The following is an 18,382-nucleotide window of genomic DNA, read 5'->3' as shown; positions in this document are numbered from 1 at the left end:
AAAGACCTCCCACATCATCCAGTCCAACAGTTAACCCAGCACTGCCAAGGCCACCCCTAAATCAAGTGCCACCTCTACACATCTTCTGAATGCCTGCAGGAAAGGTAACTGGGCAGGGAGACCCTGTTTCCCCGGGGTCGCTGCCTGCTGGGAGCAGTCAACAGCTGCTGACTCAGGCAAAGCTCTGGCACTGATTAACCTGCCAGAGGACCGGGCAGAGGGGTGGGATGGCGACTGAGCAGCGATTGGTTTGTGTCTGAGGACAGAGGGTGGGATTTGATGCTTCCCTGCCCTGGGCTACAACACCTGGAGAGGATCTTCCTCCTCGGAAGGCGTGTAGCCCCCAGGAGGTGGGTGCTGTCATCTGGGAGCGGGGACTGCTCAGGGTTCAGCATGTCTTTCATCCAGGTACACAAGGACTCGGATTTTCCTCTCCAAAATCTCCCCTATGGGGTTTTCTCCACTAAGGAGGAGGTGAGTAACAGCAAACTTTGTCCTTGGGCTGTTGTAATTGTTCCAGGGCTATGAGAGAGCACAATTTCCCGGCAGCCTGGGAGAAAGGAAAACTTCCCAGCCTGAGACACTTGCGCAGCCTTCCTGGCTTATCAGCAAAGCTGTAGCTGCTGCATTTCCTTGTGTGATTATTTTGATGTCATCTTCTTTAAAACTGCACAAAAGAAATGAGAGGTGTTAGTAGTGATGAGAAGTACTTTGGCTAATATGTGTGGTAGTTTTTGTGTGTTTGACCATTTCTGTGAAATCATTAAATCTGTTTGATCCTCTCACTCCCTATGTAGAGGCACAGCACAGTTCACACTCAGTTTTTTTAACTCAATCTCTCATCTTTTTTGCAACTGATTGTAATCACAATGTCACCCTTAAGAAGCCACATTAAATAGTGCTCTTAGTGAGTTTGGTTAGTGGCTGCCAAAGCATTCAACCAGGGCACCAAATGTATGTTTTATCTGTTTTTGCAGCTGACCTGTTTTACTGGGCACGTTTATGCACTGCTGCATTAAACATGTGCAAGTGTGTTACATTTAAAGCTGCGCCCAAAGGCCACAGGTTGAGCCAGCTTCAGATCTTGTATTTATGATCACATACGAAAACATGGTTCACCTTTCTGCTGAAAAGGTAGCTCCCAGTTTCTGTTTTCATGAATACTGAGCCCAGATAGGCTGAACCTCACACCTCCAAGTGCCTGACGGGATGGAGGCCCAGAGATGAGTCCTCCTGGAGAAAAGAAAACACGCCAAGAGCTGCATCTTGGAAGGAAAAAGCAGAGAATTTATTTATCATTGCTCATGGAAACTTCATGATTACCTCCTGGTTTCTGCTGCTTATCTGTGCAGGTTTAAAAAAAAAAAAGAATTTAAACCATAAGATTGTGTTTTCTGATGTGGTATTTTCTAAAGGTAAAGCTGAGATGGTTCATTTAATCTCCTCCTAGATGTGTATGCTGTTATCTAGCAAGGTTGGATTATTTTTCTGCCTTCTTCAATAACTACTTGAAGAAAACATCTTCACTCAAACCCTGTGACAAGACAGGCAAGGACTTACGGAAATTATTTAGGAAAATAACATTCTAAAAGTAGCCCAATGTTTTAATGATTTCAGGGTAAAACAATTGATGTCATTCCTGACTATCCCAGTTACAAATTAACCTGACGTGACCTTTAGTTTTTTTCTCCAGGAATGTTTGCTGAATAAATACTTACTACCGCACTTGGAATCTTGTTTAGAAATTAAAGGTTAAAAAAAACCCCAGGTTTAATAGCACGGATGGTTATTTTGGTGAGCTTGTTTTCAGAGTGACTGTGACTAGTTTGTCTTTATTTGCCTATAGACACAAATAATTGAAATTTGTCTGCATTTTTTAGCCCCACGCAGCTGTGGCGGAGCTGCCGTGGGTCTGTCCGTGCTGCTGCCCCGCCGGCACCGCCGGCTCCGCACGCGCCGGGGATGAACGGGGGCTTTGTCTCTTGGGCTGCATCTGTCCAGCCAGAGCAGCCACAACCCACCGTTCCTCTCTGTTCCCGAAGAGAGGATCTAGGCTGGGGTTCACATGCGAGCCACATGGTGTGGGGATGGGTGGTGCAGGGCAGCCTCGTCCCATGTGGTACAGAAACAATGTGCCTGAGCAAGGTGCTCTGCGTGCCTGGTGTCGTCAGGGCGGTCCAGAGCACCCGGAGTCCTCTGGGGAGGAGCTGCGGTGCAGAAATGCCTGTTTTTCTTTCCTGTTACATGGTTATAGGGATGGGATCCATCCTGCCCATAGTCTGTCTGTGCTTCAGTTTCTCACTTGTAGAAGGGGCAATAGCATTTGGCTACTTCACAGCATATTCCAGGTGTATAGGCTTACTCTGCAATGCTTGTCATTAATGAGGGGTGGGCAAATACTTCTGGGGGAAAGGGAGAGAAACCTCTTCTTGTTGTGCTGTCCTTTCCCCAAAAGATGGGGCTGAGGCTGTTTTCTACCCCTCAAGGTCGGCCGGAATTCTGCAACGATACTCTGCCCATAGAAGTTTTTCAGCAGCCAGGCTCATAGACTGGCTCTTAATGGCCTATTGCCCTGGCATCAGACCCTTGTCCCAGATGGATTAAACTCACTGTGGTCACTGTCTTCCCCCATGCCCTCTCTGGAGAATTTTTGGCTACAAGCATAATCTCTTCTTCTCTTCCCCCCTCCTCTTGCTGCTTTGCAGCCTCGCCACAGGCTTGGGGTAGCGATTGGAGACCAGATTTTGGATCTCAGCGTCATTAAACATCTTTTCAATGGACCAGCTCTTGCCAAACATCAGCACGTCTTTGACCAGGTATTTATCAGAGTCTATTCTTCTAATTTCCACACACATTTTAGAAATGTTCCACAAGGGACTTTTGCAACGTGTGGTGAGATAATGAACATGAACTAGAAATGTGTTGTCAGGCAGGTTCTGCTACAGGGAAAACCATCACAGGTGTGACAGGAAGGAGAGCTGGGGCATTGGGGGTCCAAAGGGCATTTTCAGTGAAAGTGTCATCAGCCTTTGGCAATGCAGGGGTCTGACACAAAACCTTAATGTCAATTCAATCCTACTTGTGCCTTCAACACTTCATGGCAAGGAATTGGATGGGATATTAATGACAGGGAGGTTTTGTTAAGGGTAAAGGTAAATATAAATGACCTCTGGTTACAGCTGGTTGAGATATCAAAGCCACCAAGGCCTGAAGTGGTGTGTTAGGATGGGGTGATGCAAACATGCAGCAGGTCCTGCTGCAGAGGACTTGTGGGGGGTGAATGGGGGTGTAGGCAGTCATGAACAGGTGGGACAGATGATTTAGGCAGCCACTGCTGCATAACCCTGGCCACAGGCATCCAGCACTCGGATGGGAGTGCAGGACATCTTCATGCATGTGAAGGATGAACAAAACATGGTCTTTTCCCTGTTCCCCCACCTCTGTGTCTCTGCCAGCCCACCCTGAACGCCTTCATGGGGCTGGGCCGGCCGGCGTGGATGGAGGCGAGGGCTTTACTCCAGAGGCTGCTGTCGGCCGGAGAGCCCACCCTGAGGGACAACACGGAGCTGTGGAGAAGGTGAGGGAGCGGAGTGAGGCTGTGGGAATGGTGAGCTTCCAGCTGTGCCCTGTGTCACTGAGGTCACCCTGTGATCTGAGCCACCAAAAGCAAAAGTCTGAATGTGGCCACCTGCCTCCTATGTGGGAATTAACTGGGGTTTGAGCACATTGAGTGCTTCCTTCTCTTTACTACCTCAAGATTAATCTCTGATTAATCCTGTAACTGCCTGCAGATCTGGGGTGTCACCCTCCACCTGGAAACACCAAGCTCTGCCCTGGGGTGTGCCTGGACCTGTTGCCTCTCTGTGGAGGCTGAGCAGGGCTGCCCAGGCAGGTGTGGGGCGGGCTGGACTGGTTCCCTGGCTATGGCCCCTTCACCGTGGCCTTCCATGAAGATGTGGCTGCAAGTCTTCACCTCTCCCTTCCCCAGCATCTCCCTCCCTGCCTGTCACACCTGGAGCAGTTTGCCCTCAGCAACTACCTGACTTTGCTAAAACTGAATCTGTGGTCGCAGATTGGCTTCAGACTTGGGGCAGTGCAGTGGCCTAGGGGCAGGAGGGGAGGACTGTGCTCTGCTCCTCGATGTGCTGATGGAAAATGTATGTTCATTAACCCCATATCTTCTTGTGTGTCTGGAGTGATGCTTTAAATGGTGCAAGTGCCTGTCCTGGCAGCCAGCAGGAGCTGTTCCTCCCTGGGGGACTTAGGCACACATGTGCAGGAGCAGGTTGAACCTCGGTTGAACCTTTCCTGAGCAGTGCCAGAAGTTCAAATCGGCCACCTCAAGAGCCACATCCCATGAAATCATCCTGCCCACGCAGCAGAGGCACAGGGTGTTTCTCTGTGCCTCTTGGAAACCCAGATGGCCTCAGGCATGCCCCCCTTCCCACTCGTACCCTGACAGATGCTCCTTTTGGCTGTAACCATCTCAAGTAACAGCAGCTTGTGCAGTCATCAGATTTTTCTGCAAGGTTTTTTTGCTACAAGGCTTTGCAAACTAAATTAAGGAAGGAGCTGGGAGAGCAAGTCGGTCTCTTACGTGCTTCTTACAGGTGAGAGTTGCAAGTTTTCTGAGAGCTGAAGGCGTCATTTTTCATTTCAGAGCGTTTGTACCTCAAGCTTCTGCAACAATGCACCTGCCTGCCCACATCGGTGAGTTCCCCTCAGCCAAGGGCTCCTCAGCACTGCCCTTTGCTCCTGCACAGAGAAGCTGCTTTATTTCCAGCCTGCTCAGACGGTCAGATCATAGCTGTGACAGGGAATGGGTTCTGCAGCAGCCAGAAGTAGATTATTGCACAGAATGAAAGGTAGGTGCTGTCTGTGGCACAAGAATAAAAGCCTGGGGAAGCTCAATAGCAGCCAGAAGATTCCTGGACACAATTTCCACTAAATCAGGGTTGTCTGGTGGTACATAACTCCTGTCATCAGATTGGATTACCTTTGTGATGCCTTTGTGACTACAGCCAAGCAGGAAACACTTGTTTGGTTTCCAACAATTTCCCCTTTTACCATCAGAAAATAATTCAGGTCTTGCAATATTTTTCAAGGCAGATACTCCAGCATGGCATCATAAACAGGGATGAGTTTCTACTCCCAGACCATTACTCTGCATCCCAGATCTTACCACCACTCCTATGAGGCCATGGAATGCTTTGGAATTAGTATATTCATGTAGAGAAATAAACATTTTCCTGTTTCTAACAGAAATTTATATTTGGACCCAAACCAACTTGATCAAAGTCACTTGAGGGCATAACCTTCATAGGAGCAAGGATGTAAACTTGCCCATTTCCCATCCAACTCTGTTCCCACTGGGCTTTTGACTTCCATGGAGCACAACCCAGTTTGGGACAAAGCCTAGCCTGTCCCAAAGGAACCATGTGGAGTTCCCACAGGTGTGATACCTCCCTGAAAATAGCTTCAGATTCAATATGTCTTGTCAAAAAATTGCTGGCTCCTTTCTCTCATGAGCGCTGGGAACAGAGCACTGCCCTGGCAGTGTGATGGGGCTGTGTATCATGGAGATACAAGGAATTTAGGATTCCACAACACTTACCTGCAGCTCTGCTCTGTGCGTGGTTCTTGCTTGTCCTGCATGGCTGGATCCTCTGCTGGGAGGCTGAAACTGCAGGGGATGACTTACTGCTGGATCCTCCTGGAGCTGCAGGATAACTTACTGAGCTCACAAAACAATATAATGAAAATGCATCCTCCTAATTTGAGGTTTTCCCCCCATTTCCTCCGGTTTCCCGTGGTTCCAAAGGGTGGGAGCTGTTTGCAAGGATGGCAGCAGAGGGCAGCAGATGTCCTGACTATCAGCCGAGTCCCTCCACGGGGTACCACCGGCAAGAGGAAAAGCACCGGGAATTGCCTTGTCTCTGAAAGGGGGCTGCTGCTTTATGTCCTGTGCTGTTCCCTCTCTTATCTACTGAAAAAAAAAAAAAAGCCATTTTCTTATGCATAATTTATAGGTAAACTGTTAATCACCCCTTCATGCTGTAATTACATGGCCATACCCAGCACTCTCACTCTCTCCTTTTCTACTCTTTTCATTGCCAGCAGCATATGATGTGCTTTAGCCCCCCAGCAGATGAGGGACTTTCCTGCCATTGATCCCTATTTTATGGCTTTCTTCTCATGCAGGAGATTACACTGACTTCTATTCTTCACGCCAACATGCCACAAACGTTGGGATCATGTTCAGGGGGAAGGAGAACGCTCTGATGCCAAACTGGTGGGTAGCTTAGATTTTTCTCTAGTGCAGAATTATTTTGTAGGCTTATCTCTATGTATATATAAATTTTTAATGATCTGAGTAGTTTTTCAGGAATGTTCTGATTTCAATTCATAGCAGATGAGAACAGAGTCAAGAATTTGATACCAGAACTGAACCTCACATATTCCCAGCCTCACCCAAGTGCACTGCATTTTGTTGCAGCAGCCACACCAGTTACCCTGCAGCCCCCTGGTTCAAAGATAGATTTACCTAAGAAATTAGTTTTTGCTGAGTGACAAAAAAGCAGGGTTTAAGCTCTAAGGAATTAATTGGAGCAGTGGCACTGAAGTGCCTTGACTGCTACATGGCTTTGGATTACAGTTCACTCATGTCTTTATATCAGAGTCAGTAAGGTGCCAGTGATCATGCCCATCTTTGCAGAGCTCTCTCCTTGTACCTCACAACCCCACGGTGCTCCCACCTCAAAAAGCTGCTCTGGTACCCAGCTAATCATGCTCTGTGATGCTCTTTCACAAGGCTGCACTTACCTGTTGGTTATCACGGCCGAGCATCATCTGTTGTGGTGTCTGGGACGCCCATCCGGAGACCTGTGGGACAAATGAAACCTGACAATGGTGAGTCCATGGTAGGATTTTAATGTGGATTCTTACTTTTTTTTTTTTTTTTTTACTTTTCCTCCACATCACAGAGTAGTGAAGAGGAAGGATCTGGGAGGCCTTGTCTAAAGCCCAGCCTTGGGTCAGGTCAAGAGAAAGCTGTGGGTTAAGTCCATCTTGTGTTTCTATGCCAGGCAGCACCTGCTGCTCTGTTTCTTCTGGCCATTACATCTATTTCCCTACCTGCCTTCCTGATGTAAAATACTCTTTCTCCTACCTACAGATAAACCTCCAGTGTTTGGTGCTTGTAAACGTCTGGATATCGAGTTAGAAATGGTGAGATGGATTTGGGTTTTTTTTCCTTACCACTTGAAAAACATTAAAATAGAACCAGGGAAGAAAGGGTGGGTTTAGCTTCTAAACTGAATGTCCTATAAGGTCCATTCCTGTGTTCCCCTCTGAGCAGTTTGTGTGGCAGGCAGTAAAGAGTTCTGTGGAGAAAAGCTTCCCTTTTGACGTGGATGAGGGTGCATTAGCTCGCTGGGAGGTTTGCTCATACAGCTTTCAGGCTGGAAATGGCTTGACTGCCCCAGCCTGAGCACCAGCGCAGCAGTCTGGTAGAAGGCAGGCAGAATTTCTTTTATCAGACACCAGAGCCTGTTACCTGGTTAGCAGCAGGATCTTTCAATGGACACTGTGAGTTTTGGAAGTACAGGCTTGAGTTTAGAGCAGAGGAAGCCCTGGGTTCTTGGGCGTGTGACTCAAACTCCTAGTCCTCCTGACTGGAAAGATGTAACCTGTGCTGTGGATGTTGTAACAAAACATGCTTGGAAGGCACAGTGTCTTGTGGCTTAATGTGGTCCAGAAGGGAGAGTTATATAGGACTGTTCATTAAGATTTATGTCATTTTAATGATTTATATAATTTTTATATGATTTGTTCCCCATCTTTCCTCTTAAAAAAAAAAAGTGAAAGAAGTGTGATGTTGAGGCAAATTGTACTAAAAATGAGGTGAAAACCTTTAATACTGTGTGCTTTGTAAATCAATGCTATAAAGGGGGAAGCAGTCCCATAAAGTGAGGTACCTGTGGTGCTGCTGTACCTCTGCTTTGCAGCCTGAGTTTTACTGGCAGTTGCTGTGAAAGAAGAAGAAAAAACTTCCATATTGTTGGCAGAAAGAGACAACTGATTCCCCATAGAATCCTCTGCCATGTGCTCTGACTGTACATTTCCTAAGGGAGCGAGTGCAGGCACCCAGTTCATGACCTGTTTTATTTAGTGGTCACATTTCTCCATCTGCCTCCTCCACTGTCACAACAGGCTCCAGCCACCTTCAGCATTCCCTCAGATGACTTTAAACTCTTTCCTGTTCACTGTCTGCGGCAGAGTCCTTTCAGTGGGCAAACCTGTTCTCCATCCGGATTGTAATTAAGAGGGACTGTTTTTCACTCCTTCGTTTTGACAACATCATGCCCTTGTTTAATGCCTGTCTCTTAGCAACACAGTGTTCTTAAGTAAATCAAGCCTGCCCGCTTCATGGAAGGGAAGAAAGAGGGAGTAGGCCACAGGTTTTTAAATCTAAATGTGTAAGGGAAATGCACAGCCCGTCCTGTCCAGACTCTGCTGCTGGTGCCTGTAATCCTCTGTGCAGTAAGGATTTTTAGCTTAAAAAAACCTCAATCAGTGTGTTGCTTTTCAATTTCAGGCATTCTTTGTAGGTCCTGGAAACAAGTATGGGGAGCCAATTCCTATCAGCAAAGCCCACGAGCACATCTTTGGGATGGTCCTTATGAACGACTGGAGCGGTAACCAGTGCTGCAGGAGTCTGCCTGGAGAGGGGGTTACAGTGTCATGAGAAACCTTAGAGAGGGATAAATTACATATTTTAATAGTAGAATAGCAATCCTTGAAACCACTGGGTACAGTTGGAAGGGATGAAAATGAAGTGCTGTCTGTATTTCTCAGTGTCTATATTAATCTGTCTTCAATCAATCAGTAGAAGCAGAAATTACTGCCTAATGAAGATTTATTTACTTATAAAAGAGCTAATATCAGTCTAGTTTCTTCTGGGCAGGGATAGAGCAGCTCTGAGGATGGTGATTCCAAGGATGGTGATTGATTTCAGTGTCAGGAGAAGGAAAAGGATTTGGCAATCACAAATCCCTAAGTCTCTACAAAGATTTAACTGGTTGAAATTGGCCCTTTGACTGGCAAAGACCATTAGCTGGGTGTAAAAGCATTAATTAAACTGGGGATAAAAATACTGGTTATATGGGGATGGCCTGACTTATTTTACTTATTGCTGACTTTTCTTCCTAATCTCGCTGGTCAAAGAAAATGGGGTTGAAGGTCCAAAAGGGATGGATTGAAATTAGGATTTGGGCACAATGGCTAGAAAAGGGTGGGGGTAACATTTCTGATTCATGTTACTCTTTCACAGGTCTGATGGCTGTGCAACTCCTAGGATACATTTAACTGCATTGCTTTGAATTTTCTCTTCCTAGCCCGTGACATCCAGAAATGGGAATACGTTCCTCTGGGTCCCTTCCTGAGCAAGAGCCTTGGCACAACCATCTCTCCGTGGGTTGTTACCATGGAAGCTCTCATGCCATTTGTGTTGCCAAACCCTGTCCAGGTTAGCAGGAGAAAGGGTTGAAATAAAGGAAAAGCAGTGGTAGAAAAATGTCAGCAGAGCTGGAAGGTCCCATCAGTGGAAATCACTGAGCTGTATAAATGCCAGGCATTGTCTTCATGGAGTTTACAAGTGTGATTCTGCTTCAGAACATATGAAGGCACCAGGGCCCTCTGAGTTCAAGTGCTCATTGATGTCACTGGCCCTGGCACGTGGTGCCCTGAGTCATCCTGTTTTAACAGGGCAGAAAAATAATCTCCTTTAAAACACCTGGAAAATAAACTGATCAGAGATCTTTTGGTAGCACTGAGCATCCAGCAGGCAATGGAGAGAGGGTGGACTCAAGCCAAAACACTTTGTTCAATCATTTCCAGTTGTCTGCATTATGTAAATGTTTAATTAAATTGGAAAGGGTAACAGAGAGTCTTGCAGAGACCTCACCATCTTCTCTGTGCTGGCACAGGGCAAACATCCACGTGGAAATGATGGAGATGGCTTTTGGAGCCCAAGTGCAGAAAAAGGAATCGGATTGTAGGGATATCCTATCTGCTCAGAGAGATCTTTTTATGTATGTTCATGAGACCAGTCAAAGTGATAACCTGAGCAGTAAGAACAGTGAAATGAATGGGGTGGGCAGCACAGGCTGGGTAAACAAAAAGTCTCTCGGGTGGCTTACGGAATTTTTCCTTTCTGTTTGTTTAGACTGTGATGAATTTTATGTACTTTTAGGATCCCAAGCCACTGCCCTACCTTCAGGATAAAGAACCCTACACTTTTGACATCAATCTCTTCGTTGCTATTAAAGGTATGGCAAAGCTGAGTGGGTTACGAAGCTGAAACTGCCAATTAAGGATTGCAGAATCACCATATTGTTCATTCACTTTGCTCTTGGTTCCACAGTCCTCCTTTTCCATCTTTGCCCAGATTGCCTCTGTCAGAGAAAGAGGCAAAGCTGTTCTTGCTCCCCATTGGCCATACAGCAATGTGCCAAGGAGGGAATGCCTTCCCAGATGGTCGGCTTTTGATGAGGAGGGTCCCTGTGGGGTCTCCTTGCATGGGCAGGGGAAAGTGGGGCATGGAAAGTGCACATGTGTGTGGGATCCAGATGTCAACCCAGCTCAGACCCCAGCTCATGGCCCTGCTAACTGCTAGGTCCAAGTGTTGCTCCTGTAGGAGAGCAGAGAATAGAAAATGAGCAGCTTGATGCTACTCTGGTGCTATCTATCGGAGAAACTCACTTGTTTTCTATGAAATACTGGTCTCTGTAGCAATAAAAAATGTTATTAATGGTTTCTCACTAGGGATTACAATGGTAAAAGAAGTCTCCATTCATCTGTAAAATAAAAGACTCCAACATCCATTCATCCAACACAAACAAATTGCTTCTCTCTTTCTTACTCCTTATATTTTCTGCAGGAGAAGGAATGAACACACCAACTACTATATGCAGATCCAATTTCAAGGTAAGACTCCAGTATGTTTTGTTTGTTTGCAGTCTTGCTGATGCCTTCAGCTCCAGCCTTAGGCAGTTTTAAACTCTGTTTTTTTGCAGTAGAATCATACAATAGAGTCATGGAATCACTAAGGTTGCAAAAGACCTCCAAGATCATTGAGCCCAGATGTTAACCCCCCACTGCCAAGTCCACCACTAAACCGTGTCCCTCACACCCACACGCCTTTTGAACACTTCCAGGGATGGTAGTGATTCCACCACTTCCCTGGGCAGCCTGTTCCAGTGCAGCTGAAGATCCAGCCTGGTGTGTGTCTGCACAGGAGACAGAGGGAAAAGGTTGGAGGGTGGTGATAGTTCACCCCTGTGAGATGGAACCTCCTGGGTGCTCAAGCACTGAGGAAGGGGGCAGCTCTTTTCACTGCTTGGTTTGGGGTGCTCAGAGCATCCTAAGTTATGTGCCTATCTGGCAGTGGGAGCAGAGGGCTCATAGGGAGAGGGAATTGCCTCTGCCTTGTCAAGGTGCAATACAGCTCTGCAGCCACAGCTCTAATTTAGATGTAACTCACTGCTGCCAGCTTGGGTCTGCCCCAGTCCTTCTGTGGGCACTGTGGCAGCTCTGCCTCTACCCACTGATTGAAGCCAGGAGATCTGAGTGCCAGCTGCAGCATTTCTCAATCAATTTCATATTCATATTTGGTTCTTTGCATAGTAATTACCTTAATCAGTAAATCAGTAGTCAGCAAATCAGTAATAAGGAGATTTTTCTGTAAAGCCATTAAAATACTGGACTTAATCATGGAGCCTGGGTCAGTAGTGCTGGCCTTAGAGAGGAAGAAGAAAAGGGAAAATCACATCCAGCTGAAAAAAGGGAAATTTTAGAGAAGTAAATTGCATGTTAAAGTATGTGTTTTATAAATGCTATCAGCCAGGCCACATAACTGCTCAGAATGCAGTTACTAAGTAACTGTGGATGTTGCTTTTAGGTTGTTGAAGTTTCCCGATTAAAGAGAGAATTTTTCCTTTAGGGACAGTCTTACCAGCATCATCCCGAGAATGCAATATATTTTGCATAGCCTAGTGGCACACCAGAGAGGTTTGTCCCTCATTGCTTTAGCATCCTCTTCCTGCTTCCTCCAGCACATGTACTGGACCATGAAACAGCAGCTGGCTCATCATTCCATCAATGGGTGCAACCTCAGACCCGGAGATCTCCTGGCCTCTGGCACCATCAGTGGACCTGTAAGTGTTTAAATAGTGACAATCACTGGCAGCTGGTCAGTGATCCAGAACCAGCTGAGCAGGGCTTGGGTCAGAATCGTGGCTGATCTGAGCAGCCACGGAACTATTTGCATTTCTTTCCCAGGCGCTTTGATCTGCTGCTGCTTTGGTAGCCCCAAAATCACACTGTGAAGAGTTTTTGGTTTCGTTTTTCTTTTTTTAATTGGTGTTTGGTTTTTAGCCTCTCCTGTATTCCTTTCTCTAATAACTGTTTTACAATAAATGCAAATTAATTTCTGTGTCCAAGCATCCACAGAGCCCATTTACCCTCTATGAAATGCAGCTTTGTTATTTCTGCTAAGAATGTAAAAGGTGCATGGGTATAACTTTTAGTTTCTCCAGTGAACTTGGAGCCAACTTCACAAGCTGTTATTCCCCTTGAACTGCCATGTGGGCGATTGTTGCAATTTATGGGTAACTCACACTTTCTGAAACACCAAATACAAATCCTGTACATGCTGTCTCAAAGACAGCCTCAGGTAAGTTGTTTTCAAGATGGGATGCCTGTACTTCCAGTTTGAGCATTTTTCATGTGCTTTTTGAATCTTCTAGCTATTGTACTGGCAGAGTGACATTAGAGATTCACAAACATTCGCCAGCTTTGCTCTTTTGAAGAACAAAATGTAATTAAAAATCTGAAACGTGACCACATAAAAGCAATGGATTTGTAGAAGTCTCCTCCATTTGTTTCCATTCTTGCTGTGGCAGACCCAAACTGCTTTTACAGGGTTGAGCACTGTGTTAAACGTACCAGATAACAGCTGTAAACATCACTGCTGATAGCCAGCAAGCAACTAAAATGCAAAGGCAGGGAAAGAAGCCAATGTGTCAATGAATTAAATCAACAACAAAACTCTGTTCCTTAGAGGTAACATACTTGTGTGTCTGGTCCCAGCAGCAAGTAGCTGAACAGCAGGAGAGATACTAAAAAGTTGTTAATTTGTTTATAAACTCTTCCTGCAGGAGCCAGAGAGCTTCGGCTCCATGCTGGAGCTGTCCTGGAATGGAACAAAAGAAATCCCTCTTGGCAGTGGACAGTCTCGTAAATTCCTGCAGGATGGAGATGAAATCATTCTGACAGGTACTGGTGGATAACTGCTCTTACACTGCATCAAGGACACAGTTCCATGGATTGATCCCAGCAGGGCAAGCACCTAGTGCAGACATGGGCTGTTCTGTACATACCTGCCATGCAAGCACAGTTGTTAACATCCTACCTGCCAGGAGGCAAAAGCAGGTGGATAGAAATTTCCCTGCCATAAATGCTTTCCAGATGAGGTTGTTGGCTTTGCTAAGTATTTAAGGCTCTTGCTATGCTGGAGCTAGGTTTGCCTTTAAGGGTGAAAATACCCTGAGACTAGAAGCAGTTGATGTATTGTTGCCACCACAGTTCAAGTTTGCATGTAGAGCAGAGCTCAGCAAATGCTGAAAGAAGTTATTCTGCAAATAATATTTCATTTGTAGCCTGGGCATCTTCAATAAAGTGTGTTGCAAATCAAATATGTGGGAAACAGCATGAAGCCTGCTAGAACAGCTGACCAGTTCCCCTCTGAAAAGGGCTCTGCTTCAGAGCTATTTCATGCTGGGACATGATTTTAGTTTTCATCTCTATAAACTAAGGATTTTGTGAATTAAAATCTACCATGGTGTTTTGTGATCTAAATCCCACTCCTACTTCTTTTTAACCCAAATCTAGCGCAAAACAAATGTATTTTTAACTTTCCTCTTTTCAACCCCTTTATGGCTTTGAAGTGGCAGATATTTGGCAAGAACAGTCATGAGAAACTTTTGGTTCACGCCTGCATGTCTTTGCTATGTTGCTCACTGAATTTTTAGGGAATGTTTTGTGGGATGTTGTGAGTCATTAGATGAGGTCCAGCCTGGCTCTGAGCTGCTCCATCCTGCTGATGTGATCAGAGATAATCTGCACAGGAACAAATGGCTCAAGCAATGGGAAAACACTAACAGGTGTGACTGAGGGCAGATAAAATGTGAGTGACTAATGCCTGTGAGCAACCTGAAGGCGTGATGCTACTGTGAGCCTACGTACCTGTGCCTTCTTAATCCAACCAGGACTTTTAGAATTTTTGACAAAACAGTCTAATATTATCATTTTTTTCCAGAAAGATTTTTAACAAAACCCAAGAACTTTTCTGTGATGAAAAAAGAAAGCAATGTACGTATTCCAATCTCCCAAGCAGTGGCTCTATAAGTGGTTTTGGTGGTGCTGCAGCCAGAGCCCCAGTGTCTCCCACCTGGCAGCCTGTGCAATAGCCTTGAAAATTGTGTTTCTGTGGGGTGCTGCAAGTTGTACAGAGGGAGATGCTGAGACAACTGGAGATTGAGAGGTACTGGATAGAGCCATAGATGATGAAAACCAGGAGTCCCCAATACCTCTGACATCCTTCAGCCTCCCAACAACCCCACAAATACTCATGCTGACACGTGTAGGAATCTGACACTGCTCTCTACAGGCTCCCTATATATCCAGTGCAGAGACACTCCTCCAGCAATTCCAAGTGCCACACTGCCCTCCAGAGTTGCCAATCTCCCTCCACTAACTATGCCAGGAGCCCTAAATTAGGGTACAGTTAAGTATGATGAACATCCCTTTCGATGTTCATGCTGATGGTCCTTATTGATGAGAAGCACCTTGTGGTTTGGGAACTGCTGCCATGGGGATCCACCTCAGGGACAAATGGGATTGGTCCATAACCTATGTTATTCTTCATGCCCAGAACAAGCTGTGTTACTTACATAAATACTTTGAATCCCGAATGTCTTTAACCATTAAAGATGGCAGAGTGGCACTGGTGTTGACCTGGATGAAGGCACTGTGGGCCCAGTGGGACAGTCTCATGTTCACTGATCTGCTGGGCTATTTTACACTGGCAGCAGTTTGTGACTGTGGTGGTCAGGGCATTGCAAAGAGCCAGGTGCTGCTGGGGCTGTCTGCTGGGACAGTTTGGGATCTGCTCCTATTTAGTGATGTATGGCAGGTCCAGTACCTTAAGGCACTCTTGAGGCAGGGCTAGTGCTATTCCATCTTATCCCCGAGGTGCTTCCAAGTGCCCAACCCATCATTTTTAGTTTCCTGTTTCAATCTCATATTCTTGTTCGCCATGTGGGAGCTATTTCAGAGACCTAACACATAAAATGAGAGAAATATATTTCTTTCTCCCAAGAAATGTGTCAGGGAGGGAGCACTGCAGGGGAGGGGCTGCTGATGGTGTGTGGCAGCCAGCTGCAAAAACCCCTCAGTAGCTCCTTGGCACACATACAGCTCAGGCCAGGGCTGCTGGCAGCACAGAGCTCGCTTTATTTAATGTGCTTCTCCTTGGTGCTGCTTTAAATCGTGGCTGACAGCGGGAATAACTAAACTAGACTGAAATAATAAGCTGGCACTCAAAGGAAAGCTGGCAATGAAGCCTAATGAGACAAATGGGAGTGGAGCTGAGCCTTACAGCACCTTACTCCAGTATTGTTTATGGATGAGGAGTACCTGGCAGACACTGGGATGGTGTCTGTGGCTTTACACAAGCATTTACAGGCATTGCTGTCCTTGGGAAAACTTCATTTCAGCCTGGCTGTGAGAGCTGCACCGTGGGTTAGAGCTGCAGGGTCTGTCCTTGTGCTAACTGGCTGCCCTGCAGCCTGAGCCCACCCATCCTCTTCCTCGGAGGTGATTTCCACTGACCTGTGCTAAGGATGGGAATTAGAGTTAAGGTCTGTTCTGTTTAGCTCCATCTTGGCCTCTTGAAGGCAGCTGTTTCTTATCACGTGCAGGGAAGGTTGATGTATTCCATCAGGAAAATCCATCTCTAACTATGAAATCAGTCCTTAAAATCCAGCATATGCCTCTTGTGTCCTCCCTTTGATCAGCTGTTGTAGCAGAAAGCTACAGTAGGTCTCCTCAGCTGTTTCTTCCTAGAATAGACTTCCCAGATGGGCCAGAAGGCCCTGGCTGTGTCTCCTCCCCTGCCTTGCCTGCAGCTTTGCTGGTGGATGCTGTTTCTGGAGCAGCTTGGCTGGCCTGTGGCAGCAAGAGGTGCTGCAGCATCTCCATCCCAATGTCATCTCCTCTATCACACAGGAGTAGGGAGAGATTGAGTTGTCCCAGAGTTAGAGATTCTGTCACAGCCCCACGAGTTCAGCAGCAGCCAGCAGACCTTCCACGTCTGTCAGAGAGGATAAATGAGTACTTTGACTCAGATGTCGAGTTTTTCCTGGAACTAAACCACTTGATTTTAGAAAGCAAAACAACTTCTGCAAGGGTAGGTCCTGCTGTTTGACAAGGTTTAATGACCATCTTTCTGGCTGTAAGCATCCTGATGTCCCAAGAGCAGACCTAATGCTCCAGGAAGAGAATCCAGATTTACTTGATTAATTGCAGGGCTGGACGAGGCAGCAAATGGCTTTGCCAGGTAGACTGATGGTGCTCCAGGTTAGGTTTGAAAACAGAAATATTGCATATCTTGTTTGCTCTTTGATCAATTCACTGAACTTGCATATTGCTGTAGTTAACATTTTGTGCTTCTTTTTTTTCTTATATCTCTGAGCTACTTGAACTCTTCCAGGTGTTTGGGTTTTTTTACCCCTCATTGAATTTCTGATATGTTTTCACTTGGTTTTGGTCTCTTTATGCCTTTATTCACTTTTATTCCTGGTAAAATCCTGCTGTCCTTACAGAACAAGCTGTCTGTTGTTTTCTGTCCCTAGGTTACTGCCAGGGCAACGGCTTCCGCGTGGGATTTGGCCAGTGCTCGGGAAAAATCCTTCCAGCTCTGTCAAATCCCTGATGACTGGAGTAAGGTGACATCTGAGGAGAAGGAACTCTTCCCCCCACCTCTACCAGTCACGCTGCTTTACTCAGATTTATTATTTTTATATGAGTGATTGAAATCTTATTATTTTTAATTATCAATAAATATCTTAAAGATGAATGTGTGTGATAAGAAAAATATTTCAATGCTAGCTTAAAAGTCTCAGAATAGGAATAAGATGATTGAAATGGAAAGTGAGATTCTTAACTTTTCTACTATATTAATGTTTTTTTCATAATTATAAAAAGAGACTTTCAAGTAAACTTAAATATTCAGAGTACTAAGTTGATGATAACATCTGAGATTCCGTGCTGACTTCCTTTTTCCACAGTGTTAATATGCTGGAGGTAAAACCCTGAAGGTGAGTTGCATATGGATGTTAAAACTTACAGACCATCCTGTGTAAGAGTTACATGACTATGCCCTAGAATAATTTGCAACAAAGCAATTTGGAAATGTGATAATTGGTACAACTGACAGCAACAGGTGAGGGTGTCCCTGCTCCCTGCCCTTACACAACCAGAGGCAACTTTCCTGCCCCAGAATAAAGATTGATCCCAGCCCACAGGTGGGAGCCTGTGTTGGGGCACCCCTCAAAGGAGCATGGAGATGCCTTGTGCATCCTGCCTGGGTTTACAGAAGGGAATTCCCCATTTCTCTCACCCTTCACACCAGTTTCCCCGGGGTCAAGGAGCAAGGGTGAACTTCATCACTGGAGAGACTGCCACCAGACTCTCACTGGTGGCAGTCACACCTTGTCACTTACCAGGGGCTGTGGTAAGAGGACACCAAGAAGGCCAACACCCTTCCTCCACCCCTAAAAGGCATCTCTTGCCATGGCATCCCCTTGCAGCAGCCAGTAAACAAAGCCACGTGCCACTTTTCTCAAGTGTAAAGGGCATCTGCTGTCTCCTGCTGGCCTACAAATCAATTTAACTCCATGGCCAAGTGCCAAATCACATCAATTAGAGGATATTACTGATGGAAGGAGCTCAGGAGACCAGATAATGAACTCTGGTACAGTGCAAGGGGAACTTGTTAAATATTTGCTTGGTCCTCAAAGTGAAGAACCTGATGAGGCTGCTGGTTTTGTGCAGCAACAGCAGGATGAGCACAGGCTGTTGCTTTCCTAGGCTGTCCCATTGCTGCTCCCAAGGTCTGCCAGGTAGTTTTGCTGCTGTGGGACATGTGGGCATTTGATGTCATCCTGGGGAGCACCTGGTGCTGATCAGGAATGCAAACCTCATGGCCATGCAGAAGAGGAAAATGAATTTGAAGTTAAAATTAATAAAAAAATGTGGCAGT

General features: G+C 45.9%; 1 protein-coding gene across 2 annotated transcripts; it reads left to right on the top strand.

Moving 5' to 3' along the window:
- The first annotated feature begins 218 nt into the window (after nucleotides 1–218).
- Nucleotides 219–17,197, top strand: FAH (fumarylacetoacetate hydrolase). 2 transcript variants are annotated; one of them, XM_064668965.1, is made up of 14 exons: nucleotides 219–474; nucleotides 2,706–2,816; nucleotides 3,456–3,577; nucleotides 4,661–4,710; nucleotides 6,202–6,292; nucleotides 6,812–6,909; nucleotides 7,175–7,227; nucleotides 8,597–8,696; nucleotides 9,396–9,526; nucleotides 10,253–10,328; nucleotides 10,940–10,986; nucleotides 12,114–12,215; nucleotides 13,218–13,335; nucleotides 16,974–17,197. In XM_064668965.1, the coding sequence occupies exons 1-14, from the start codon at nucleotides 280–282 to the stop codon at nucleotides 17,051–17,053; spliced, it is 1,374 nt and encodes a 457-aa protein (XP_064525035.1). In that variant the 5' UTR covers nucleotides 219–279; the 3' UTR covers nucleotides 17,054–17,197. The 2 variants fall into 2 exon arrangements, with proteins under 2 accessions (XP_064525035.1, XP_064525036.1); XM_064668966.1 differs by lacking the exons at nucleotides 12,114–12,215; nucleotides 13,218–13,335; nucleotides 16,974–17,197 and adding an exon at nucleotides 12,002–12,076 and having other exon boundaries at nucleotides 272–474.
- The last annotated feature ends 1,185 nt before the right edge of the window (nucleotides 17,198–18,382 follow it).

This window comes from Pseudopipra pipra, chromosome 12 (genome assembly GCF_036250125.1).
Source record: "Pseudopipra pipra isolate bDixPip1 chromosome 12, bDixPip1.hap1, whole genome shotgun sequence".
Taxonomy (NCBI): domain Eukaryota; kingdom Metazoa; phylum Chordata; class Aves; order Passeriformes; family Pipridae; genus Pseudopipra; species Pseudopipra pipra.
The sequence above is the reverse complement of the archived record's forward strand: the minus strand, read 5'-3'. Positions and strand labels throughout refer to the sequence as shown.

Coding starts and splice junctions, on each gene's coding strand:
- FAH (XM_064668965.1), top strand. CDS start 280: ATGCTTCCCTGCCCTGGGCTACAACACCTGGAGAGGATCTTCCTCCTC. Junction 8,697..9,395: donor CCTTATGAACGACTGGAGCG/GTAACCAGTGCT, acceptor TTCTCTTCCTAG/CCCGTGACATCCAGAAATGG. Junction 12,216..13,217: donor CTGGCACCATCAGTGGACCT/GTAAGTGTTTAA, acceptor CTCTTCCTGCAG/GAGCCAGAGAGCTTCGGCTC.